Below are 24806 nucleotides of genomic sequence, written 5' to 3'. Positions count from 1 at the left end.
CCTCTGGTGGATAAGGCGGTGGTGGTAAGCGTCAGCTTCATATCTGGTTCATTCATTATGACACTCATTTTCGCATACTATTTGCTTTTCGCAAGACAACATGTTAGTAGCTCATTATCATTTTTTGTTTTGACGTTTGTTCATAGTTTTATAGGTTCTCACATATTCTGCAGTAAGTTCTGGGTACATCATGAAGGAGTCTCATTGACGCATAATTGCTGGACTTACGAATAGTTGAATGCGCAAACGAACTCTTCAACGCCGCTCGGCTCTGTCCAGGCAAGAATCGCCGGGAACAATTTCCTGCTTTTCTTATTCATATCACTCCATGATTAGCCTGTGACACAAGTCTGACTGAGCCGTGAAGTATTTTCTTTCATCGTCTCCTATGCAAGCGATCTGATGGCTTTTTCAGCGATGATGTTGTCGTGAGTAACTGAGTTCCTGAAAATCGAAGATGCAATTGCCTGGAGGTTTTTCCAATCACTAGGTTTGCTCTTTACACCCGACAAATGATTATAAAACGGTGAGAATTGGCGCATACATTTTGTTTTTCAACCCTTCCTGACAATTTCTAGTCGGTGCTATCTGGGTTGGCTCCTTCTATAATTCTGGAAATTTGCAGCCGGTACTTATAGCTCACCTGTCTTCTAAATGTGGGTGCTTATGTGGCACACATAGAGCCATCTCTTTTTGGCAGTACCAAATTCATCAAGAAGCGTAAGCTCCATAAATTTTCCGTGGCTGGGGTCTATAAGACCGCAATAACGAACGTTTGATTGACTCCAAGAACGTTTCAACAAGCCGTTGTTCGTAATTTAAACGATAAGAACGCACAATTGCAGAAGCAGTTTGACAACGTGGTTAGAGAAGGTGCGTTTATCAAAACAAAACATGACTTTTATATCATCCTAATAGCCGCCGTAGCAAACGGAGAATTGAATCTCTTGAATAGCAAGAAAGCAGGTTTGCGAGACTATCTACCTCCGAAGCAAATCGTTGATTGTGTCAATGTCACAGAACTTGAGCGGGATCTTGAACTTGAGCGCCGGAAGGTTCGCGAGCTTCAAGACGCGGCTAGGGAAAGGGATAAGGAATACGCCAAACTGAAGGTTGGCCAATCATTCACAGGGGCTGCCATGATTTTCATTGATTTTAAAGTGTGCAGGCACAACTGGACAAGTTTAAACGAAAAACGTTACTTGGGCCAGCTTCTGGGAATGAAAATGCTACACCTGCTCCGAACAGTTTTTTTGATGATCAAAGGACAAAACCTAGACAGACAGGCAACACTGTAGCCAATGTCAGTTCAGTGAACTCGGTTGTGGGAGGCATGGAAAGCAATGGGGTAAAGATATATAAAAAACTGGGAACTTTTTGTCAAACTAACTGTCTCAATCTAGATTCAGCGTACACCACTCGTAGCGCGTCCTCAAGGACGGGCGTTTACTGGAAATCATTTCAATGAATGGGCGCAACCCCCTCCCAGAGCGCCACATATAGACACGCCGAGAAATATACCAAATCGCCATCCTTTCGGGCACTTTGGGAACCCAGGAGATATGTCTTTCACGTCAGGAAATATGTCAGATCGTTCAGGCAGCGCCAATGAAGTAGAGCGCATGCTATTGGCACCAAGAAGCGCAGCAAATACACGTCCTAGTGGTTGGCAATACCCAATTAATCAGGCCACAAATAGTCGTCCAGTGCAACGAGGTGTGTTGTTTCATGCCTTGATGTTACTGTCTAATTGTTACGTAGTCTTCGCCCCCCTCGCAAACCAACGGACAGCCAGAGGATTTCGTCCCGCTGTTCCAAGATAGCAAATAAAAATTCGTTTCTAAGATCGTTAGATATTCGTTATAGAAACAAGTAGTCTACGGTATGCATATGTAATGACTTGAATTCCAACGGAAAAGCATGGTTATACAAGAACAAAAGAATGATAGATGGATGTAAAATGATAATAAAAAAAAAAAAACAAGACAAATGGTACAAGGACGAAAGCGATAGCGTTGCAAAAGGGCATTTATAAGTGGTATGTTACGATATTAATTGTCAGATTTTACAAATAAAATTTAATAGTTCAGAATGGTTGTCGGATGGTGCCCATTCGTTCGTCTTCGAGGTATTGGCCGATAGCCAACATATCTTGACCAGCACGGCGGAGGTATCCTGCGAGGACATCACGATCCGCATGGGGAAGCAGGGCAGCCAATTGGTCGACTTGACGAGTGAAAGCCGGATCAGGTTGTATGTCAATAACGGTGTCCAGAGTGAGATTAAATAACGATGGCCGGCGCCCCATCGAATCGTCACGTTCAGAGTTAAGCAACGCTGAACTGGTAAACGTCTGCGACCGCTGAGCGCGCCGTGGCGGCGCCCGCGGTCCACCGGGAACTGAAGGAGGATTGGAGATGAGGACAGGTCGCGATATGTTGGTTGTCGACGCGGGGTTCTTTGAGATGGATCGCCCGGAATTGGACGAGATGGTTCCTGATGTCGAAGAAAGATGTGTAGGGAAGCGTTCTTTCCGTGAAGACAAGCTGGCTTTGCGCCCGAGAGACGCGAAGAAGCCTGCGCCTTTCGTGGAAGGTGAGGAAACCAAGGAACGGACAGAGGAAGGAGGCGTGCCGCTGGTCGCGCTCGAGTTGGAGCGACTGGGCTGCGTGCTGCGAGGTGGGTTGACAGCAAGCGAGGGGTATGGCAAAGAGGGCGGGGGTATACCTGGCGGAGTGATATCCCTGTACGCGCCCTGCATTAAATCAGTCGCGACGGACGCGTCAGGGCGGATGGGGAAGGTCGCCTCTGAGATCATGGATGACCGTGAAGTTTGCCGCGGCTGCGGCACGAACGGCTGGGAAGACGGACCGCGCTGCATGCCGTGTGGGTTCGTCGAGCCACGCGACTTGGTCTCAAACACCCACTCTGAAAGCCCACAGTCGTGCACGTACAGTTCATTGATTTTCGCTACGTAGATGGCACATCGCTGGATAGTCGTGTGCTGCGAGTTGACTTCATGACAGAAGAGCGCAGCAGGGTTGGTGGAATGAATTTTCTGGAAAGAGGCACGGTTTGGCGGGGGTGGCGGGGGTGCGTGATGCAGGGACGGTGAAGGTGTTCTGGAATATCGCGTACTCCCTGATGAGGGGCGCGATCGAGAAGACAGCGATGGCGATCGTGGGAGCGCCGAAAAACGTTTAAGGTTATTCGTCAGACTGTTCCTGAAGCTTTTCGGGGGAGGGCTTGGTGCGTCACCAGTGATGTCCGCCGACAAAGGCGACAGTGACCGCTCCATAGACTCTCGAGAATGTGCGTCTTCCTGAGCGAGTCCTTTCGCTAGATGTGGATTTTCTTTCAGCCATTGATTGAATTTTGCGGTGTCGATTTTCTCGGATGGTGGTGTATTTGTTGGTGCGGCGGCTTCGACGGTCACATCAGGAACATCATCGGTAGGATTTTCAGGGGGAGATGACGGCTTGTCTACTTCTTGTACTACCGGTAACCCTGGCGAGGGAGGCTTCGGTGATGGCTGATTCGGTAAAGATGGAGAAGATTCGGTGGATGATGCGTCTACTGAGCTTGTCGCCAATGTAGCACCTTCTCGACGGTGGATGGATGGGCGAGATACAATCGACTCACCACTATGGATGAAGCCGTTAACAAACCAAGTATGGATAAGACAAAGATAACGCACCCTGCATTGTCCTTTTGTTCTGAAACGGTCTTCTTCTTCTCTTCGGAATGCGATAACGAGAGTTTGCTTGGAGATCGCGCGGCGAGGGCAGCAGTGACCGATGGTGGCAGCTGAAGGGCTTGTTTGACAGCCTCAAGGTCACTTTTCATTCGTGCTGGAGCAGGAGAGTGAAGTCGGGGAGGTCGAGGAGGGGGAGGAGTGGATATATTGAGGTTGATGCTCGTCCTCGGTGGAGGAGGTAGAGGACCAGCGGTCGAGTGAACACCTAGAGATAGATGGAGGTGTCAGCGGGAAAAAATAGACCCGTCGTTATGCATGATCGTAGCTTACCTGGCTCATAATATAGGTATGCTGACGTGGATGAGTGTGCAGCGGGAGAACCGTAAGCCGAGGATTGAGAATGTGCTTGTGAAGCTGGACTCTGTTCGTTCCTCCAAGAGGGCGTGGATTCTACTCTCCGAGATTGGACGCCGTCTAATTTTACGACTACAGGCCCCGCAACTGGCATATGTATCTCCTTGCCTTCGCCGATGTCTGGTGTTACTATAGGCGAAAACATGTCGATGGTACGAGCGGAGGGATATGCAGTGGTGGGAGGAGAGAGGAGGCCATGATGGAGATCTCGATCATCTATGGCAGTAGACATATCCGGAGAGGGGGACCGTGAGCTGCTTGTTCTGTGATTTGGGAAGGCCTTGTTATTATGATCAGCGTTCTTTGTTTCCCGTGGTATTTTACTATTATTCGCCGAAGAAAGAAGCGATTGTGTGCCTTGAGTTGAAGATGTATCACGAGACGTGGCAGTCTTTTTGGAGGAAGGGTCTTGAGAAGAAGAGCGACTGTGAACTTTTCCCTGAGTTGCCGTTAATAGAACATGGTTCATGTAATCGCCAGAAACAGGCGCCGTTGATGGAGGAGTGAGTTGAGTGTATGTCCTGAGGGCGGCGTCGGGGGGCGCGACGAGAGCCAGACCGGTCAAGCTTGAGGTGTGGCCACGACGAGAGCGTATAGAGGCAGACGAGGCAGTCTCTGAAGAAGATTTATAGGCACGGTCAGCAGTGCCATCCATCTGAACAATGGCCATCCTCCGCCTGTCGGCACCGCCTCTGGAGGGGGCACCGGATCTGCGGGTTACACTGGAGGAAGACTCTGAGAGAGAGTGCTTGGTGTCATTGGTTTCAGAATCGTAAGGACAGTCTCTGTCGGAGTCGTAGGAATAATCTGACTCTGAGGACATGGAGGTAGAAGACATCTTCCTTGCTGGGACAACTGGACGCGTTGAAGGCAGGAAACCTTGGGGCGTTGATGCCGAGCGTGCATGACTTTGGACCTCATTGGGGATAGATGACTGGTAATAGGAAAGCAGATTGTCTTTCTGCTCCTTGTGGGCGCTTTTGGGAGCAGAAGGAGAATCTGCTATGAAGGCGAGGACATAAGAAAGACGCTTGAGAGGACTTTTCATTGGAAGGGCATCGGAAAGAGAAAATACCTGGGCGGGAAAAAGGAGATTTATATTGGGTCTGCATAGATGATGGGACGGGGCAAATTAGCAGTGCAGGGAAGGAAGAAACATCGCAAAGTCGGCAGTCAGCCTTGGTCACATCAATCTTGACATCCACCTCGCTGGTTCCCGGTGTCTGTGCATATCAGTTGCTACGTCTGTCATATACTCATGTCATCTCACTTTTACGAGGTCGCTCTCTTCGGAGAGTTCTACGCCCCAGATCTCAAGCCAATTCTCAATCGCATAACCCTCCACAGCGAATCATCTCAGCCTTTTCAGAGCAGAGAAGTCGTCTTTGAGCCTCTCGATGCCGCCGCACAGAGAGACGCTGGCACAGAACCTATTCTCTTGCGTGCAAAGAAAGAGATATCAGATCCAAATGCTCCCTGGTACCCCATTTATCGCTCGCGATTCACACCATCGCTGATCTTCGCCCTAGGGTCCTCTTTTCATATCTCAAGCCAGAATCTGTCCGCGTCCACCCAGAGGCAACAGTCAGGCCCTGGGCAACTTGTCAGGTCGTCGGAGACGCGTTGAGTTTCGCTGCAGCATTGGGCTATGTGTCAGTTCCAATCACCCTGCTCTCCGATCCGAGGTTAATTTCTTTACATTAGCCGCCGATCTCAGTTTTACAGACGAGGATATGCTTTTCGACGCGGTACTCTACTCATCACTATGGCTCAGCAGGAACAGGTATGTTGTATACACAAAGTCAATTTACTCTTCTCTCAATCTTCTCCCTAGCTTGATCCCGCCACAGAATTACCAGTGCGAGCTCACGCAGACACCCTTTGGGAAGTCGAGGTCAAGACAGCCGAACCTATTCGCAATACACAAGAAACTCCCTTGAACAAAGCGATCGAAGCTGTCCTGCAAGTACAATTGTTGATGAAAGGTTTGTTGGACCTCCGTCGACAGGATGTATGATCCCACTTTTAGCTCTCGTCCACTATATCTCCCCAGTCTACCGCATCATCTCCTTCTGGTACCCACTCCCCACCTCGCGCTGCTCGCATTAGCTCTAGAAGGACAGCAGGGTCCACTTGCACCTCGCCTTCCAAGTCGTCACTTAGTTCATCTAGGTCTACATCCTCTAGCGCATCACCTTCCACTAGCTTAGCTTCATCCATGTTGTCCTCCTCTCCCTCCTCGCTGTCAACATAATCCCCCAATGCTGCTAGTACACTCTTAGGCTCCTCCTTAGCCAGTTCGTCTTCATCTTCGCTTCCGTATTCTCCCAAAAGCCCCGCTATAGCCATCTTCCCAGCTTTGCGAGACATTTTTCGCCTTTTCACCGGCCTCTCCTCCTCATCCTGCTTCAAAATCCCCTGTGTATCTATAATCGTCCCAGAAAACTCTTCCCATATCTCGATCGTCGGATATTCAACAAACTGGGTATTCTTTAGGGATTCCAGGAGGGGTTTCGTCGGGTCCAGAGAATGGAACACCTTTTTTGACTTCGAATCAAGGTTCGCACGGCGTAGTGTAAGCGGGTCGACTTGTGCAACCATAACGCATTGGGGATTGGTGAAAGCTTCTGGATCATCGGGGTCTGGAAATATTAGGCGCCGGGCCCAAATTGGGGTGGCCGTTTCTTTCTTGGTCGTTCCGCGCTCTGGGAGATGAGAGCGGAGTAGTGTCAGAAGGGGGGAAGAGATGTTGTTCCGGTGCGTTAGGATGGTGAATGGAGGTAAAGGCTCTTGGGGCGATGGAGAAAATGGATCCATTGGTTTGTGGAATTTAAATTCTATTGTTAGTAGAGCTGTTTGGTTCCTGGAAAATAGGATTTTGGTCGTCCACGACATGATAACTAACGAATAAGAAAAGCGTACTTGGTATCCCATGTTGATTGATTGGCTTTTCGTTTTTCCATGCCTTGAGAGAGAAGTTCCATGTCGATATCTCGCTGGTCTAGTTGCATCTTGAGAATGTCTCGTTTTGTTCGACCATGACCATGACCACCACATCCTGCTCCACCTCTTCCGCGTCCTCTCGCACCTCCGCGACCCCGGCCTCTAGCTTCTCCTCTACCGGCACCCGCGGCCATATACCCACCTCTCACAATCTCCTTTCCCCAGTTCCCCACGCGCCGGCTCATCTCTTCCAAATATACGTAGTCGTCCATCATCTTGCCCCAGGTATATTCGTTCATTGGGACGTAGGCCGCTTTGTTGCGTTGGCCAGTGCAATTTGTGCGCGTTTTGTGTGCGGAGGAGCAAGGAAGCGAGCAGGTGCGCATGGAGCAGCCGGGGCAGGTGTATTTGGATGGTTGGGTGGTGCACATCGCGCAGAGCGGGGGCGAAGTCGAGGACGTTGAAAGTGAGTTTGAAGATGAAGTGGACGCTTCGGGTTGTATTTCGTTTTGGGCGTAGGATGTACTGGGTTTTGGAGGTAGAGGATGCGTCGTTGTCGTTGTCGTTGACATTTTCTGTGATATGTGTATTTAGATGTAAAATAGATGAATATTGAATCCTTGCAACTCTTGCAAGTTGTGTCGAGCGATAGTCAAATTGTTCTTGGCAAAGTTTTGCTATTTTTGCAACCTTTTGCTGATTATGTCATCCTTCTGCACCCGGACAGCGAATTCTCCCATTGGGCAGCTGCCATTGATCCATTAGCGCTCGTCGCTCCTTTCCCAAGTCCATCCGCTCGTTTTTTGGTGTATTCAGTTTAATCAAATCATAACACCTAGGCTACGTTACTACCTCTGGAGAAACTTTCTACCTCAACCACCCATGTTATACCATCTAGCAATAATACTCCCATCACTCAGGCCACCATTGCATCTCGGAGTTTGTGAATTGCGTCAAGCGTTATCAGTGGGTTGCCTTGATGTCACCTGGGCTCCATAGAATGCCGCTGTCTATAGCATGGTATTGACCTATCGTTAATGTAATGTTATCCCGCGCACTCTAATACAATGCGTCTAGAATCCGGTAAACAACCGCCAATCCACCACTGGAACGCGGTACCGAAGGCAAAAACTCCCAGCAATCACATAGTGCCTGTACTCCAGAGTTGCCAAGGCACTCTCGTGTCATTCATCCGAGATGGAATCTGCGCGCGCCACAAAACAGAATCACCTGGGTTCTGGATTCTGATGGATGACCATGCGAAACCTCTGTATTGAACTTGAACTTCCTCCTCCGTCCGACAGCGTTACATTCTCTTGTGCGCCGAAGGGAATCGAAACTCGAAAAGGTCAGTGGTACATTTTTACGTATTTTTGGTGTTGAGGGTTTTCGTTATAATGCGTTCTGTTTTCAGGACGGTCGACTCGACCATCCAAGCTGTCTCGAACAGTCCAGTTGGCACAGCATGGAAAATCTCAGTCCTGAAGAGTTTGTCACACTGATATGGCAGAGCAGGCTCGTGTCGTATGCGTGGTGTAAGTCCATTCCCTAGGCTATTCAAGATGCTTTTCTGTTTAACGCTTTCTCGTTATCAATGGATTTTAGGGTCTGCGACCACGATATTGTGGTACAACACGCTTTTAACTTTGCCGAAAGAGGTGCGTTTTTTATTCCATCCTCCACAACCCCAAAGCATCTGATGGAACTCCAAGGTGGCTTATCTCTGGAGGTTTGTCTACTTTATCTGTGAAATGTTATTCCGAAATCGAAAGCCTTGAACACAGCTCAGCCTGGTCAATACCCAAGATGTTGTACCTCTTGATACGATATTCTGGTCTGTTTACAGTTGTGTAAGTGCTGAGCATTTCAAATGGGAGCTTGGTTAATTTTCGTTGCAGAATCAATGCCACAGGTACATGAACCGATTCTAAATTCAGATATATGCGCGCTAATTCACCTTGTAGTGGCATCGACTGTTCAGCAGAGTGTCAAGGTTTGCCTTTTTTTCTTAACAGTCTGCTGTAACCTCTCTCATAATCATTCACAGAGGTGTTTACTTATTATTTGTCATGACATACTCATTCTAGACGCAGCATTTTAGATGTCAACTTTTCGCGTGGTTCCTTGTTACCATGTGAGTCTTTATCTCTCTCCGCTGGACACTCTCCCTGATTGTCTTCTCTTGGAAGGGGTGGAGGGCTGATATTTAGCTTGCTTGTTGACGTTATCTTGTCGATAAGGTTGTATGCTCTGTATAACCGCGATAAACGAGGTGGGTCATCCAACATTGTCCCCATGCCACAAGCTTTAAATTGACCCATTCTGCAAGTCTTGATCTTTTTGGTTTTTTTGAACACTTGTGAGACCGTTGATGATGCTCAAAGTTGTATTTGACTCTAATATATCTTTTAGTCCATTTGGCCGTGAGTATTTGACCAGAAAAACAGATGCGCTGTTTATGAAGCCGCCATTTTTATAGATCCAGATATATGTCCTTGTCGTCATTGGGATATCTAGCGCTCAAACTACCTTTCTAGCACCCCCAGGAATACCTCTTCCTGGATGTCCTTCCAACCCCGCTCACAAAGTAATTATAGGCTGGTACTGTCATTCCTGCTCGTACTTCCCTTCAATAGAATTAATGATCTTGATTCCAGGATAGCTGCCGTGGTGGTGTCTGGTCAGTGAAATTACTATCTGGTGTTTCACGATTTGAAGGTCAATGACGCAATCAGTGATCTACTTTACAATGATGGTGGCGAAATTTTTCCTGTTGATTGTGCATGCTAGAAGAGCGGGAGTCATTATACGCATACCACCACTTATGAAGGCCTTTGTGCGCGATGGAACTATATATTTTCTGTTGTAAGTTCATTTTTGGTAATGCAGATTGTTGACTTTGAGGACCCTAACTCATGTTTTCAAGGGTTGTGAGTGAGTACCTTTTGTTCCGTTATCTGAAGCAAATAATTTACTCGCATATTTCAGTCATGCTCGTCGGTGGGATTCTAAATAGCAACCTCGCAAGTGGGCCTCTGACGCTCTTGTACTTACCGTAAGATCTGTAAACGTCTTTGATTGAACCGTGACTCATCCATACTCTCATTCAGTTGGAACATCGTCGTTTATGTTTTGGCAGTAAGTTTGTATTATTTATGATGCATCTGGATGTGCTTATCACTGTGCTTCCCCGCACTATCTATAGGCAACGGGTCTCATTATCGACCTAAGACGAGCGGCTTCTACCGAAAGAAGTTTATTGGGTATGCTGGAAACTGCCATTGCTTATTATCAGACTCAGGAACTTGTGACTTCAACGTGAGTACGACTTTTTTAAAGATTGTTTTTGTTGAATTGAAAGCATATTTAGATCTTCATCTTGAAGTGATAATCTTGAAACACCTTATTTGCACATAGGGTAATGATGGATGCTTTCACGGCATATCTTTGCCGTAGAAAGGAGACTTGAGTTGGATAAAACTCATAAGGCTCGCGTGTTTATCTTCTACTGTTTGGATTCACCGCCTGTCTACTATCGTACAGCATTGTTGCTAACACGGCTCGGTAACTAATAGGAGGTTGGAAGAATTGGACAATGGTCGGAGCATAGTCCTTTTTAATTGACATAGCTTTGTTTCAAGGAAGTAGCATTAAAGTATATAGATAAATAGTAATAGTAACACTCTTTTGGGGACGGAATCAGGACTCTGCAGTGCTTGGCCATTACTTGGCCACCAAAGTAGCTAAAATTAGACCATTTTCGCTTCCGAGACGTCGTAGCGCATTTTGCCGCTCTTCCAGTGTTGTCGTGCGTGCGAACGGCTACCTCTGCCAGTTAATCGTTCTCAAAACGCTGTCTATGTACCAATTTCCATGCGCACTAAGGAACCCACGCCGTCCTTCACTCAACTCGGCTGTATGATAGTCAGAGTTATCCACAGCCACTGTTGATTCCACAATCCACACTTGACTCAACGCACCGCAGAACATTCGAGGCGCAGACAGCGCAGACATGTAGTTATCTGAACTGTCAAAACTAGGGCGCATGCTCCCGTGCGTAAATTTGATTTTATGCCATTCCGAGAAGGCCAATGGGTCAACAGATCAAGTTTGGATCAAACAGACATCTCAAGTTGACATGCTTTCGGACTCTGGGTTCTCCGAGCAACTATGGCGTCGACATTATTCACTTGTCGCCTGTTATATTTTTAGCTCCAGCGCTTCCTTAACTCATTGGGCTTTTATTATCGAGGGTTGTTGAAGATACTCATCCTTCGGTTCCTACTTTGCTAGTACGACTTCTGCATAAAGAATCTCGGAGGCTTTAAACCCCATCTACAAGCAACCATGGAGCCAACCGTCGCTTCCGACCATTTCAATGGGCTTAGCGCAATGTTGAAGCCCGGATTCAGGACTCAGGGCTCATCTACCTGACATTAGACCTTCGGATGCGGATAAGAGATCGCTAGGAAATCTCCGTGAACCGCGACCGTACCCTGCCCATATATCAGTCTTGATGGCTCTCCAACGACCCCCTTTGACTCTTTTACACCGCTCCATTTACATGTAACGTTTGCCCCTTCACAGAATTCTTTTGGCGATTGGAGACTTGGTCATGGAGGCTGGGGAGTTGAGCGCTCTTTTCGCAGTTGTTTGGGAGAGCAGGGTGGTTGCGTACTCTTGGGGTGGGTCGTCCGATGCCACAGCACGAGGCGGCTTGGGCTTATCATTCTCTACAGGTTCAGCAGCTGCTCTGCTTTGGTTTGATATGCTGCGGTCATTACCAGCAGAGGTTCGTCCTGAGGATTTTGCAGGTTGTCGCCTTTTTGACACTATTCTTATCTGACAGAGTGTTCACATATGGAGGTTGGTGGCATGACCGTTGTTACAAGAATCTCACGACTGATGACTTACAGGACGAGATGGTCACTCCCGAAGATACTGTATATTTTTGTAAGATACTGGAGTCTGTTTGTAATTACGTGAGTTATACAATTTCCTATCGCCATATTCCTGAGACTGAAACTGGACCGCATGGAGTGTACAAGCCGCAGGCAAGTGTGAATGAAACGTTTACAATTACGGCTTCTAATTTTGCAATGCAGTTAGTGCAACTGTTCAGAAAAATCTGTTGGTATGTCGCCTTTGGTGTCAAATAGTCTCTGAAATTGAAGGACATGCAGAGGTTAGATGCTATTGCTCAGAGAACAGGCTTTCCGAGTTCTCATACCTTTTTAAAGATGCCAAATTATGAACTGGTTTGCAGTGACGATGTGAGCGGTGTCAACTGTCGTCCAATTTAGAGCACTGAATTAACTGCTACTAGTGGCGGTAGTCTAATTTTTGGTATTTGCATCGACTTGATCATGGCCATTAGGTTGCATGCACTGTATAATCGGAATAGAAAAGGTGGGTCTTATTTCTCAGATCTAAGATTGTAATTCTGATAGAATTGGCTCAGTTCTTTGGTTCCTCGTCTTTTTGAACTGCGGTGAGCGGTTTCAGTCATATTTTACACTGGACTAAACACCTGATCCTCATGCTATCTCCAGCCCACTTGACTGTGAGGTGATGCCTTTTATTTCAAGAACCAGCGTTCTGACTTCGTTTTAGATTCAGATTTATGTGCTGATTGTCGTCGGCAAGTCTGCCGTAGAGACTGCTTTCATCGCACCTATGGGACTGCCCATCCAAGGGTGCCTCACGCGTCCATCCCTTCACAGCACACTGGCGAGCTGGTGATTACCTCTATGCCGTTTTGATACCAGCTGCAATTCTAAATTACTTTTTGTAGGGTCACTGCCATCACGATAGCTGGTAAGCTTTAACATCATTAGCGGTCTCTTTCCACGGCTAAAGTAAGACCCAGGCATTTATTTTATTATGATGTTGTACAAGTTCTGGCAATCTGTGGACGTCGCTAGATCGGCAGGGACACGGATCAAGATTTCACCACTCATGCAAGCGTTTGTGCGCGACGGAACCATCTACTTTTTAATGTAAGTCCCAGTTTTATTACGTTGATAGCAGAATGCTGATAATTGTACCAAGGATCGTCTGTGCGTAACTAAATATTGCTGCTTGATTGTGTATTGAAACGCCCTATCTAGTGGTTCTAATATCCGGGGCACTTTCCTCTTTTCTGACTTCAGGGCCACTGCAGAGTATTTACATTCCGTAAGTGCTTCATACCAATCTCTTTTGCGCAGTCACTGACCCGACCAACAGATGGAACATTGCTGTTTATGTTATAGCCGTACGTGTCTATAAAGTTCACAAGTCTTGTTAACCTCAACGTGTGCGTTAGGCTTCGTCGATGATACTCAATCTTCGCAGGGCAGCGTACGCAGACGACGAAGTAGTGCTTGGAGATACCCAATTCCAGGGTCTGGAACAGGCGCTGTCATACAGTCGAAACCCAGCGCTAACGACATCCGACATCGTGTTCTCATAACTGGGAAATGGCAACAACATGGAACACCCATCGACTGCGGTCGCCAAGCCACAAACTGGCGGAAGACGAGCGAACCCAACAAGCGGACACGAAACTTGTGCCGTCGTATGATATTGGAGGAGATAGTCTACAATGGAAGTCGCCGCCTAGGGATGCTGATGGCTCCACATGAGTCCGAAAACTTTCCAAAGAGGAAGGTGAGGGAGTGTGAATAGCAAAAAGAAAAGGGTGGAAGCTATACAAGAAAGCACTACATACTCTAGATAACGCTCATAGCCGAGTTAGTGGAATACAGTAAGATGTGATTGTGATATTACAGATCGTCCATGCCAAAGTCGATCTCGACTTTTTCCCCTGGCTTGAACGCGGGCAGACCTGGAGTGGGATAAGTATGGCAAGAAACCACAAATAAACCGTGGACATACCCAGGTATGGACAGCTCGCGCAGCGGAAGGCGTCTCCCAAAAAGCAGCTGCCGCAACTGCTTGTGGCCTTTGGGGCAGCATTGGCCGCCTTGATCAGGCGCTCCTTTTCACTCTGATCGACCTCTCTGGCGACACCGTCCTGGGAGCCATCGAGAATGACGACCTTGCTATTTTTGCGCTCCTCTTCCTCGAGCTCCGCCAGGCCGCAGGTGCACCCTTTGCACGCCTTCTTCCGGCGCGGGGCGGCGGCATTCACGGGTTCACACACAGGTACGGGGCGGGCCTTGTCCGCTGGTGTGAGCAGCGCCTCGGCATCAACGAGGGGCGTGGACGGGGACGATGTGATGGCCCACAGAGCCTGCTTCTTCGCGGGATCGACCTTTCGATTGAGCTTCATGAGAGGGACAGCAGAGGCGGGCCGGTTCTTCAGAGACAGCGATCCGCCGCTCTGGGCCGGTTTCTGTGCGACGAGGGTGCCGGTGTCTGGGAGCGAGGAGAGGATGTTGAACCCTGCGAGGGTGAGCTCTGAAGGGAGAGTCTGGAACACGGAGGAGAGGTTGAGGAGGTGGAGGGTGCCTAGGGGCGTGAGACCGGACAGGAGCTGTGCGAGAAGCGGCGAGAGCTTGGGTTGCAGCGACTCGTAGTCCGACGGCGACAGACTGACGTGGACCGACGCATACGACGCCGGCTCCAGAGTGGTCGCTGGTGTGCTTTTGTTCAGCAACCAGCGCAGAGCGACGGGCGATAGACACGTACCTTGATCGACCAGTCTGTCCAAGAGCTGCTTGTCGACCCTCCGTGTGGGCTCTAGCTCCGAGACAAGAGCCTGATATCTGCCATCCTGAGCAGTGGACAACGAGCCGATGACGAGGGCAGGGCCCTTGCTGCTGTGTGAGGCAGCGACGGACACTGTCTGGGGATGCGCATATACGGCCGTTGGAGACATGGTGGTACTGAACAACAAATTCTTTGAATCTTGATCAGCACTTGTATGACATCAGCACTAGCTGATAAAGACAGGCACAGCCACTCGGCCGCAAGCAATACAAATTTTTCCAACTTTTCGGCCGCTACAATGATTCAACGAGCTCTACAGAAATGTGCTCGGATATAAAGATTAGGTACGATGAAGTGAGGGTTGCTACAGGTACAAAGGAAGAACGAAAGAGTAAAAAAACACAGTAAAAGGCATTACAAAGGCGTGGTGGAATACATGAAACATCGTGAATATACTGCTGTCCTTTATTGCTGTCCTTGCTGCTGTCCTTGCTGCATATCTGAGGGATTTGTCTGTGGCGGCTGCATGTGTGGGGCGGCAGCGATGGCATGCATCATCTCCGGATTCATGGGGGGAGGCATGAGTGCGCCGCGGACCCTGAAGAGCATCATGCGATACCACTCTGGATCGACGCCCGCCTTTTCCTGCTCTGCCGTTAGCTGTTGGAGATGGCCGATCTCTTTGAGCCAGGCTAGCCGCCAGTTGACATTGCCGTGCTCGTCGAGCTCTAGACCTTCGTCGAGGACTGGGGGCATGACGCCTGGGATTGGAGGGTACCGCATGCCGGGGATCATGGGAAAGTTGGGGTCAAAGGCCATAGGACTGGTGAATAGTCAATTTCATGTTGGGAAATGGTGAGCAGGTGACTCACGGATAACCGGCATAAGGTATTGGCTGTTGTTGTTGCTGCTGTTGCTGCTGCTGCTGACGACTTGTGCCTGAATCGTCTGATTGCATGGGCGGGGAAGCTACAAACTGGCCATGGGGGTCGTCGTAGCTTCCCTCTGGGGGATGGTAGTCTGTATCGGGCTCCTCCGAGGCACGGCCCTTTGAGCCCTTTGTCTTTTTCTTGCGAATGCGATGTACGCCTGTGCGGGGGTCTACATTCTCGTTTACGGTCCAGTAGGAGCCCTTGCCGCGGTCAGTAAGAGGACGGGGAACCTTTTCAAAGCATGGATTGAGGGAGAGATTGTGGCGGACCGAGTTCTGAAAAAGAATGAGCGTTGTGTTTGGTGAATCGAAAAGCAGGAGAAATAAACTGGCAACAACAAACAGGGCCAGTCAAACAACAACAGCGCGTCCCGCGTGAGACGCGTTCTATGACGCGATGGGACAAACAAACACCCACTTGAGCGAACAACTTACCTTCCAGCCATTAGGAGCAGTACGAAAGTAGGGAAACTGGGACACTTTCAATGGGCTTATCTCTCAAGAGAAGCAGTACGACTTACCCGAGACTCGATGGCATAGTAAATGTCTTCTAGGAGCAGCTTTTGATTGGGAGAGCCTTTGATGGCATAGCTGGTAGGTTGTGAGTAAAAGAATAAGAGATATAGTTGAGTAAACATACCGAATGAGGGTAGAATAGGGATAAAAGGGTTTGCTGCCAGGGGGCCCGTCCCTGAGAGAGTCGAGGTTGATAGGGAGACCACCAGTGAGATCGCTCTCCTGGGGATAGTAGTTGGCAGCCATGTCCTGCTGGGCGGGATCCTGCATGATGGACTGCATCTGCGGCTGAGGCGGCTGAGCCATGGCTTGACTTGTTTGTATTCTGCGGGCGGTGTTGGATTCACGTTGGCGCTGTTTGGCGGCGGGATTCAGAAGATGGTGGTTCAAGCATCCCAAACAACAACCCAGGAATCTGCTTATGTCATACACGTGGGAATCTCTCGCTATTACGCACGGACCATGTCGTCCATATACACAAACAGTAAGTACACTAAAACCAAACAATCTTCCTACTTAGACCCTGTATCCCAGTCAGCACTGCTTACATATACTTACTCTTCACTCACCCGTATGCGTATTCCACCTCGTCCACACTCGCCCCTGCTGGAAACTCGCCCGACGGCCGCTCTCGTCCCAGGTGGCCCCCTTCGCTTTCTTCCTCCTCCTCCTCCACCGCACTCCCATCGCCCTCGTCCAGCGCAAACGGCAGCACAGGTCGCAGCCCAGTCCCAGAGCTCGACCGCCGTCCTCCTGCGGGCGACTTGGGCAGCGCAGCCATCGTCTTCGGGCTCATGTGCTGCATCACCCAATCAGCATCCCCCAATAAAATTCAGTCGCTAAAATAATTATTACCTCCCAGTTGTTCACATTCTCGTCGACCGTCTCCCGGTCCTCTCTGGTCGGATCCAGGCGGCTTTCGTCTCCCAGGTCCCCAATCGACACCACACTCTCGCTGTCGCTGATCCCATCCCCAAACTCTGTCACAAAGTTTGGCAGTCGGTGCCATGCAGATGTACCTCCGCTCCCACTCTCCATCGACGCAGCCGTCTGCTCCTCCGACCACCCGAGGTCAGAAAGGTACTCTTCGTACTCTTCCTCAAACGCAATGTCTTCGGGGATGAATGGCAGGAACAGCGACTGGTCTGGCGCACGCGACCGCACAGGCGGGAATACGTCCGAGTCCACCACATTCGGCGTCCCCAGCGGACGGATCAGGCTCGACAGTGCAGGGTCCGCGTGCAGGCCCTCCATCTGCGACATGCTTCCTGTCCGTCGGTGGATCGGGCTCTGTTGTCCCGCCATCGCTGCCGGTCCATATCGCTTCGTGTTATCTGCAACAATCATTATCAGAGCCAACTACTCTTGTATGGGTACTCACAAAACTTGACCAAATGTCGAAGCGCTTGCTCTTGTGCCTATCGTCATCCTGTCAAATCAGAGGGCAACAAACGTAATCCATTCTATTCACCTGCGCATCTCCAGCATCATCGGGTTCCACTCCCGCAAGCCACTCGTCTCTCAGATCAGGTCGGCAGTTGAGATATATCGAGGTAATGACCTTCATGTTAGCTATGCATACAGTCAGCGCACACAATGACACTCCGAATATATTTCCATACATTGCCTCCATTTTCTGCCACAGAACGGCACTTGACTCTTGATCAATTTGAGTACATGAAGTTGCAGCAATGGATGGTTCACTCTCAAAACGCGTTTGAGCACGGCCTGCACATGCATCAACCAAGGAGTGACCACTCTAACCGATGATGACGTACAGAGCTCTTGTATTGCACCAGCATCCAGATCCTGTGTGACCTGCCCTTGGACAGCTTCTGCATAATCTTTGCAAAATTAATCGTCGAGAAAAAGTTGCGCCATGAATACTCTGTGATAAGCTCAATCTCCTCTTCCCGCTGCTCCCCGCTTGGCAGTATCGTCGTCTTGCGGATGTTCTGCTTCGGTGCGCGGTACATGTCGTCTTCGGGCCGGATCGGCTGCGGGTTCTTGGACAGGTTCGTCAAGCAGTATCGGAAAAAGCTAGGAAATTAAACGGAAACATCAGTTTTCGCGCATTAAAGTGCGAGTGCAAGCAGGCTCTACTTGTTTTCAGGAGAATCGGCCTTGGACACCACGGAGTTGGTCACCTCCTGCAAGCCAAACATCTTCAGGATTAATAGCAGGCAGTTTGTATCGAGAAGGTGTTGTCCTAGATGGTGGAACTTCATTACGTCTACGTAAAAATCAGTTAAATGAGACCACCCAATCAAACTTGTGGCTTACGAGAAACTTTGAACCATTTGAGAACCAGCAACAATATGGCTGAAACGGCTTTCGATGTAATTTCGCGATGACGGGTGACATCAATATCGTCGAGGGTCGGCAAAGTAGTGGGAGGTTGTTCTTGCGCTATCAAAAAGAATAAGACAGATAAAATTATAGTTTGCATCAAATTTCCTTACGCGACATTCCTGTAGGAGGGAAGACGGATGATGTCGATGATTGAGGGTTCTGCATATTGGAGCTAGCAGACACTGTCGCCAAAAGCAACTTGAGCAAAATGAGAACCCATCCCGAGAGCACAGGAAGGATAGCACTCTAAAAAAAATGTTCATCGCAAAATTTTGATAGAAAAAAAGTCATCAAGTCGTACATATATCTGTTCAACGCGCTTAAGTCTCATAAGATCCTCTTTTCTTTCTCTCGCTTTTCGTTTGTCCGCGCTCGATTGCGCGTTTTCCATAGCTTCAATCGCCTCTTGGATTTTTTGATCCAAAAGCGCGAGGTCAGGTAGAGGCTCAGCCGTCTCTGACTCATCCGGGTTAAAAGTCGAACTCTTAAACTCTGCATCAGCGCCAGGCATCCGATCCAGTCCACTCTCCACCGTCATACAATCCTCCCTCGTCCTCCACATCTGCGCAAGCGACAAGCTGACATACATATGCCGATTATACAGTCTATCCGCCTCGTCGATGGCAAATGGGACAAGCCGTACCTCCTTCCCCGCCTGCGCGCGCGAGAACGGGAACAGGAAGGGACGCGTCTGGTCCGTCTGGTATTGCTGCTTCTTAGGCTTCGGTGAGGGCGGCGGCGATGGTGCGGGAGTCGCGGGCTGCGGGACGTGGCGATACCCATTATTAGGGCCCTGCTGCTGCCCCGGGTGGTGGGGGTGGAACTGCGGCGGCATGCCCTGCGGATGTCCGCCGTGCGACACATCGTTCTCGTCGTGGTGGTGATAGTGATGCCGCACGGGGATAGGGGTGTATGCTTTTGCAAGTTTGCTTGTTAGTTGGGATACATTGACCTGTTTCGCGATCGGCGCATCGATGATGGAAGACTGCGGTACGGCGGGAGGCTGAAATGTGGGATATTTGACCGAGGTCTCGGAGTGGAATAATTCAATGTCGATTGGAGAGGATTTGATTTTGGCAGCTGCATTTGCTGTCAGCGTGTGGACGGCACTAGGTTTTGGAATGATCTTACTGTTTTCTGTGATAGGTGGCAAACCTGCTAATTCACGCGCTAGCTTTTTGACGCGAGCATGATCGCGTACACCACCCCAGCATGTCAAAAGTGTTTTCCACAAAACTAAAAGAAGCTAATAATATGAAATGAGCTTTTGGTTCTGTAAAATAGAGCTAATAATACTTTTTTGATAGGGTATCCTTTGGGTGTTTTGTCTCGTAGATTGGAGACGACATTGAAAAGGTATACCGGAAGTGGTGGATCCAAGCTCACTACATGTCCCCATCAATCAAGGTTCGAATAGATTTGACTCGATTTGCTTACTTAACTCATCCGCAAAGTCATCGTGGCCTTTGAATACCTCAATCAGATGATAGAGCATTCCCAAGTATACGGAGACTTCGGTCAACACGTCTTCCGTAAGGTCAGCGCGGTCTTGTAGCGACACATGCAGGTGTGCCGCCTGTGCATCGGTGATATTGCTGTCACGATAGATTAGCTTTACGCTAGAAATAGCGTCGAACCCCAAACACACCATAGTAGATCGTGTTTGCGGCCTGCAATTTTAAGCGCTTCTACGATGCTGCTAACGCCGTTGGCGGCACGGACTACCTTGCAGTTTTCAAATATCCAATGCAATTGGTGCTCCGGGGATACGGTCTCGCCAAAAGTCCCTTTGAGTGCAAAATTAATGGCGGGTGCATGATAGCATGAAAAGGACCTACCTTGGAGGACATAGAACAATCGACGGGCATTGGTGAAACGGATCTCGGTGTCGCGATGCTCCAAGCTCTCAAGGAGATACTCGACATGTGCGCGTCTTCTGGACAAAGGGGCCTTGGTCCAGTCGCCTATAGTTAGGTGCATTAGTGCAAGCAGCTGGGCCGCGTGCAAGACAATGACGTGCCGTCAGGGAAGGAGCCCTCCCATGATTTCATGTTCTCGGCGACCTGCAGCATCTCTATGTAAGAGTAGAACTCCTCGATCTCGTTCATGACGGTGTCCTCGTCGTCATACTTGAAGTCGAATAAAGATTGCTAGGGACGGAGATCAACAGACAGCTCGCGGTGGAGTAGGCGAGCGTACTTTTGGTTTCTGAGCGGTGCCTACCATGGCCTTGAGCTGGCCGAGGGTGATTGAATCTGCAGAAGACGGCTGGTTCATGTTTCCATTAGCGTCCTGCAAGGAAATATTCATTTCAAGTGTGGTAAGTGTAAAGACAGGCGCGTTCAGTCACGGCGCCAGTGATCGGGAGTTATTGACTCATGTGCCATATGGGCCTGCTGATAATCCAGTGGGAAAGTGTTACGTAATGGGTATATAAGGAGTGCCCCTCTTGTTTATTTTTCGCCCATCTTGCAAGCACCAGGCGGATCGACCTCCTCCCAGTCGTCGATTCTTGTTGCCAGGTTCCCCTCCTCAGACTACAGGCAAGACGGGCGTCCGACTAGAGTTCCAGTTCCAGGCTTGAAGAAAAGTATTTGCAGCGGGCTCGGCAATCCTCTTTCAATACTGCTTTTTTTCTTTCTTTCGGACCATTCAAAAGGCACGCCTTCGCTGTGCGTCTGCCAACACCGCTAGCCCTCCCGCCCTTCAGCCTCTTTACGACAGTTCTTACGACTATCTACACCCCCCGCGCTCCTTTACCTGCTCCTCTATCGCAAGGAGCACCTCGTAGACTCGGTTTTCCCCGTCATTCTCACATCTTGTGTGGTGGTGACTCGGAAAGCGCAGTCTATACTCTCGCAGCAGATGCCAGTCTCCGTACCTCGTCAGACAAAGCCCCAGGCTCATATCGTCGACAAATCTTCTCAGCGTGCTCCCGGCCACTCGATTTCCACCCAGTGCGTCACAGGCCCCCTGCCTGCTCCCCCAGCGGCTCCGTTTTCCTCCTTGAGCGCTTGCGAAGAGTGGCTCGTCTCGCTGCCTTCCTGGAGGACGAGCAAGCAGCGCCTCAGCTCCGACGAGGTCGGTCTGCCTCCCCAACACTCAGAGACGCAGGATTTTTACCTAGGGTTGACTGCCGCGGCGAACGCGCCAGTCATTAAAGGGTCACACGCTGAAGCGTGTATCCCGCCCATGAATAGTAATCCGTTCGAGTATCGTCAGGAGGCCACCCGGGCCCCCCGACATTTCGATCTAGGCCACGCCCGGTTCGATATGGACGTTGAGGCAGTGAACTCTGCTTACCCCTCCGCCCATCAACTACAATGGGATGACACCCTTCTCGCCAGTCGGGATGCGGTAGATGCCATGGTAGAGGATGACCCCCGCGGTTTCACCTCCAATCCTTCTCCTATCCAGTATCTGACGGATTCGGCAAGTTACAATCGATCCTGCCAGGCCGGTGCTTTCTCTCCCATCTTCCATGATCAGTCCCCAGGTTCGGCCAGTGGCCCGGAAACGGGATCAAGTCCTCTGGAACCTGTCACGCCTTTCGGCGAGTTCGTCGATCGTGCTGTCGCTCAAGCGCAGCCTGCCCCTCTGGACAATCAGTATGCGGAACGCAGCATCACCCACGACTACTACCGACCAGCGTTTGAGACTTACCAAGTGGCCCCAGTTTATCCTACCATAGCCGACGAGCCGAAGCAACAGGATCCTGTTGCTGACACTGTCCCTCCAACCACATCTGTAGGCTACAAAAAGCTCTCGCAACCACTGTCCGAATGGGTAGCTGTCTATGTTTGGAAGGTATGTACCACTGGATTTAGCTTGCCGGAAGCCTTCTCCCGACCTGCGTAAGCCTGTTTCTCTGCTATTCTTACGTCGTCATATTTACCAATGCATTCAACAGAATGAACGCTGCCGCATATGCTACCGTTTCAATGCCGGATTACTTGGCTCCGTCTATCCATTCCTTACTGCTTTCTACTCTCTTGCAACCTTCTGCCGTGTTTTTGGCGGTTTGGTACATCGTTCGCCTTCCTGTTTACTTTGCCGCTGCCCCTCTTGGCGAAGAGTTTGTCAAGGAGAAGGCATTTAGAGCCGCTCTATTGGGGGATGGGATCGGATCTTTGGAACATCGTACAGCAGACGCAAACCCCGTTTTCCGCGTTGTAGTCCTTGGATGTATGTTGGCTAACAAATGGCTTGACGACCACACATTTAGCAACAAGACTTGGTAGGTTTTTTTTCCTAAAGTGTAATGACAAAATTGATCCATGTAAAATAGGCATTCGATCTCAAACATCTCTGTGCAGACGTTGAATTGTCTTGAGGCCCTTGCCCTCGACATCTTCAGCTACGATCTGTCCATCTCCAACGCACAGTGGTCGCAATGGTTGTCTCACATTCTTTCTTACCACTTGTCGCTGTCCTCTCCTTCCTACCCACAGCCAATCTCACGGCCATCTTCGAACCCTCACTCGATCATTCGCAAGTCGATCGAAGGGATCATCAATGTGCCAACTAACGTCAAGTCCGCTTGCAACGTGCCCCAGCCCGTTTTCCTTGGCATTGAAGAGAGGCTTCGAGAGAGAGAGGAGAAGGAACAAGCAGCCTTGGCGATGGATCTCGAAATAGACCTTGACGAAGATGGTCCCCTTCGCGAGGAATATCTGCCAAAACGTCGTGCCAGCAAATTAGCGTCGCAAAATGCGCAAGCCCACAGTGGACAGGTTGCCGATAGGTGGAACAAGTCGGAGATGTCTGTCAAAGCGTTGCCACCCCCAGCAAAATGGAGCCCGTCGGGGGATGAGCCTATCCTCCGGGACAGGAATCGTTCCAATGGACATTACGTCGCAGTTCAAGCGCCCCCGCTAGCTTCCTCTACCACGTACCCCATATGCCGGCCGCGCGATGTACCATACAACCAGACCTGGAACTTCGGATATCTGCCCGTGAAGCAACCTGCAGCGAGCCTTGCATATGACGTGCCTAATATGTACATAGGCGGTTACAACCCGTTCAACCATGGTTTCTCGCAGATTCCCCACTCACGCTCTCATTCGCTGTCCTATGATCAAGATACTTTATTGTCGCATAACCATATGCGCTCGTTCTCTCAATCGCGCTTCTGTGGGGATCACGCTCCTATTCATGAAAGCGAGCCTAGATGGAGAGACTCTGCTGCTGGCCACTACCCCTATCATGGCCCTGCCTATGTACACATACCCACTGTGGGCATGCAACCCGCCTGGTGAAAAAGGGACCCCATTCAATTCTAAGCCTCTTGACCTCATGCTTCAAGAGTCGCTATCATCACCTGCGCGGCCCTGATTTTTTTCATTCTCTCTCTCTCTCTAGATTCTTATCGTCTCTCGTCCAACATTCTCATTATCATTTCTCGGTTTCTCGTTAACAATCATCGACACTACACTACGCTCGACCACCAAACCCGCCTACGCTTTCCATGTAGATCGCGGGATTAGTTTCGTTTCAGTTTCTCTCTGTCTGAAGTTTCTTCGTCACGCGCCGTGTACTATTTCCATTGTTTCTCGCTTTTCCTTTGGTGATTAACGGGCCCTCTTATCTGCTGCTTTGTTCATGCTTCCCTTGTCCTGATAACATTTTTTTGGCCCCATCTATTTCGAAGACATCATTTCTGTCTGGGTCACGAAGGACCTCCTCTCACATGGCATCAAATCTCTCCGGAACACACCTCGCACATTCCGCATCACACAGTCGTTACCGTGCCGTCCCGGTTCGACCACATTTACCCGCACCGCCCTTTCCATTGGACTTTCTTTTTTTCATATTTCGAACCGTTCTTCCTTTTCGAGCCATCCCTGGTATATATTTTTTTCGGGACGCACACATCGTCGAATAGTCTTTTCTACTCCTTATTTTTTCCTGTTCTTTGCTCATCCCAGACTCGTTTTCCTTGAAGCGCCGCCCCCCTTACTCCCAAATCACGCCACAACCCTTACACCCGTGTCTTGCCTTTTTCCTCCTGCCTCCGTATCACCGTCCAGTTCTCGTTGGTATTTATCATCTCTTACCTATCCCACTAATAATCGCCATCGCTACACACATCCGCTCCCATCGTTCTTTTCCATCGTATGGTTAAATCGGCATGTTCTCATGATTTCTTTTTTTAGGCCTACCTGGCCTTTTTTTTATCACGATGTCTTCACCTATTTTGGATTGTTGTCATTCTCATATTCACACTTCTCTCCATTCGATTCAAGGCGTTACACGAAATCGTACACGACTTATTATAAAAGCACAAAAACACGCTGT

At 49.5% G+C, this 24806-nt stretch overlaps 8 protein-coding genes across 8 annotated transcripts; 4 read left to right on the top strand and 4 right to left on the bottom strand.

Moving 5' to 3' along the window:
• Positions 1-57: 57 nt before the first annotated feature.
• On the top strand, positions 58-1830 carry JR316_0004521 (uncharacterized protein; the record flags this gene model as incomplete). Its single annotated transcript, XM_047890285.1, has 7 exons — positions 58-102; positions 155-172; positions 701-720; positions 791-873; positions 919-1112; positions 1169-1348; positions 1762-1830. 7 exons carry the CDS (start codon positions 58-60, stop codon positions 1828-1830), a joined length of 609 nt encoding a protein of 202 aa, XP_047750046.1.
• Positions 1831-2086: 256 nt separating this feature from the next.
• JR316_0004520 (uncharacterized protein) lies at positions 2087-5159 on the bottom strand (the record flags this gene model as incomplete). Its single annotated transcript, XM_047890284.1, has 3 exons — positions 2087-3644; positions 3698-3962; positions 4028-5159. 3 exons carry the CDS (start codon positions 5157-5159, stop codon positions 2087-2089), a joined length of 2955 nt encoding a protein of 984 aa, XP_047750045.1.
• Positions 5160-5369: 210 nt separating this feature from the next.
• JR316_0004519 (uncharacterized protein) lies at positions 5370-6128 on the top strand (the record flags this gene model as incomplete). The annotated part of the gene is made up of 4 exons (XM_047890283.1): positions 5370-5590; positions 5641-5763; positions 5816-5894; positions 5946-6128. The coding sequence occupies 4 exons, from the start codon at positions 5370-5372 to the stop codon at positions 6126-6128; spliced, it is 606 nt and encodes a 201-aa protein (XP_047750044.1).
• An 8-nt stretch (positions 6129-6136) lies between these two features.
• Positions 6137-7353, bottom strand: JR316_0004518 (uncharacterized protein; the record flags this gene model as incomplete). Its single annotated transcript, XM_047890282.1, has 2 exons — positions 6137-6974; positions 7034-7353. The coding sequence occupies 2 exons, from the start codon at positions 7351-7353 to the stop codon at positions 6137-6139; spliced, it is 1158 nt and encodes a 385-aa protein (XP_047750043.1).
• Positions 7354-8648: 1295 nt separating this feature from the next.
• JR316_0004517 (uncharacterized protein) lies at positions 8649-10523 on the top strand (the record flags this gene model as incomplete). The annotated part of the gene is made up of 15 exons (XM_047890281.1): positions 8649-8712; positions 8784-8904; positions 8953-8966; positions 9019-9047; positions 9142-9188; positions 9295-9326; positions 9384-9413; positions 9467-9477; positions 9534-9641; positions 9712-9734; positions 9981-9988; positions 10043-10109; positions 10165-10192; positions 10260-10372; positions 10472-10523. The coding sequence occupies 15 exons, from the start codon at positions 8649-8651 to the stop codon at positions 10521-10523; spliced, it is 747 nt and encodes a 248-aa protein (XP_047750042.1).
• Positions 10524-13821: 3298 nt separating this feature from the next.
• Positions 13822-14879, bottom strand: JR316_0004516 (electron carrier; the record flags this gene model as incomplete). Its single annotated transcript, XM_047890280.1, has 3 exons — positions 13822-13883; positions 13934-14635; positions 14690-14879. 3 exons carry the CDS (start codon positions 14877-14879, stop codon positions 13822-13824), a joined length of 954 nt encoding a protein of 317 aa, XP_047750041.1.
• A 296-nt stretch (positions 14880-15175) lies between these two features.
• Positions 15176-20819, bottom strand: JR316_0004515 (Striatin-interacting protein 1-like protein; the record flags this gene model as incomplete). Its single annotated transcript, XM_047890279.1, has 20 exons — positions 15176-15533; positions 15583-15917; positions 16163-16232; positions 16282-16482; positions 16727-16956; positions 17013-17491; positions 17539-17575; positions 17629-17729; positions 17780-17885; positions 17936-18197; positions 18261-18390; positions 18441-18566; positions 18620-18755; positions 18811-19755; positions 19806-19894; positions 19947-20104; positions 20158-20296; positions 20348-20445; positions 20526-20659; positions 20709-20819. 20 exons carry the CDS (start codon positions 20817-20819, stop codon positions 15176-15178), a joined length of 4245 nt encoding a protein of 1414 aa, XP_047750040.1.
• Positions 20820-21374: 555 nt separating this feature from the next.
• Positions 21375-23767, top strand: JR316_0004514 (uncharacterized protein; the record flags this gene model as incomplete). The annotated part of the gene is made up of 3 exons (XM_047890278.1): positions 21375-22363; positions 22420-22746; positions 22798-23767. The coding sequence occupies 3 exons, from the start codon at positions 21375-21377 to the stop codon at positions 23765-23767; spliced, it is 2286 nt and encodes a 761-aa protein (XP_047750039.1).
• Between the last annotated feature and the right edge of the window lie 1039 nt (positions 23768-24806).

This window comes from Psilocybe cubensis, chromosome 4, assembly GCF_017499595.1.
Source record: "Psilocybe cubensis strain MGC-MH-2018 chromosome 4, whole genome shotgun sequence".
NCBI classification, from domain to species: Eukaryota; Fungi; Basidiomycota; class Agaricomycetes; order Agaricales; family Agrocybaceae; genus Psilocybe; species Psilocybe cubensis.
The sequence above is the reverse complement of the archived record's forward strand: the minus strand, read 5'-3'. Positions and strand labels throughout refer to the sequence as shown.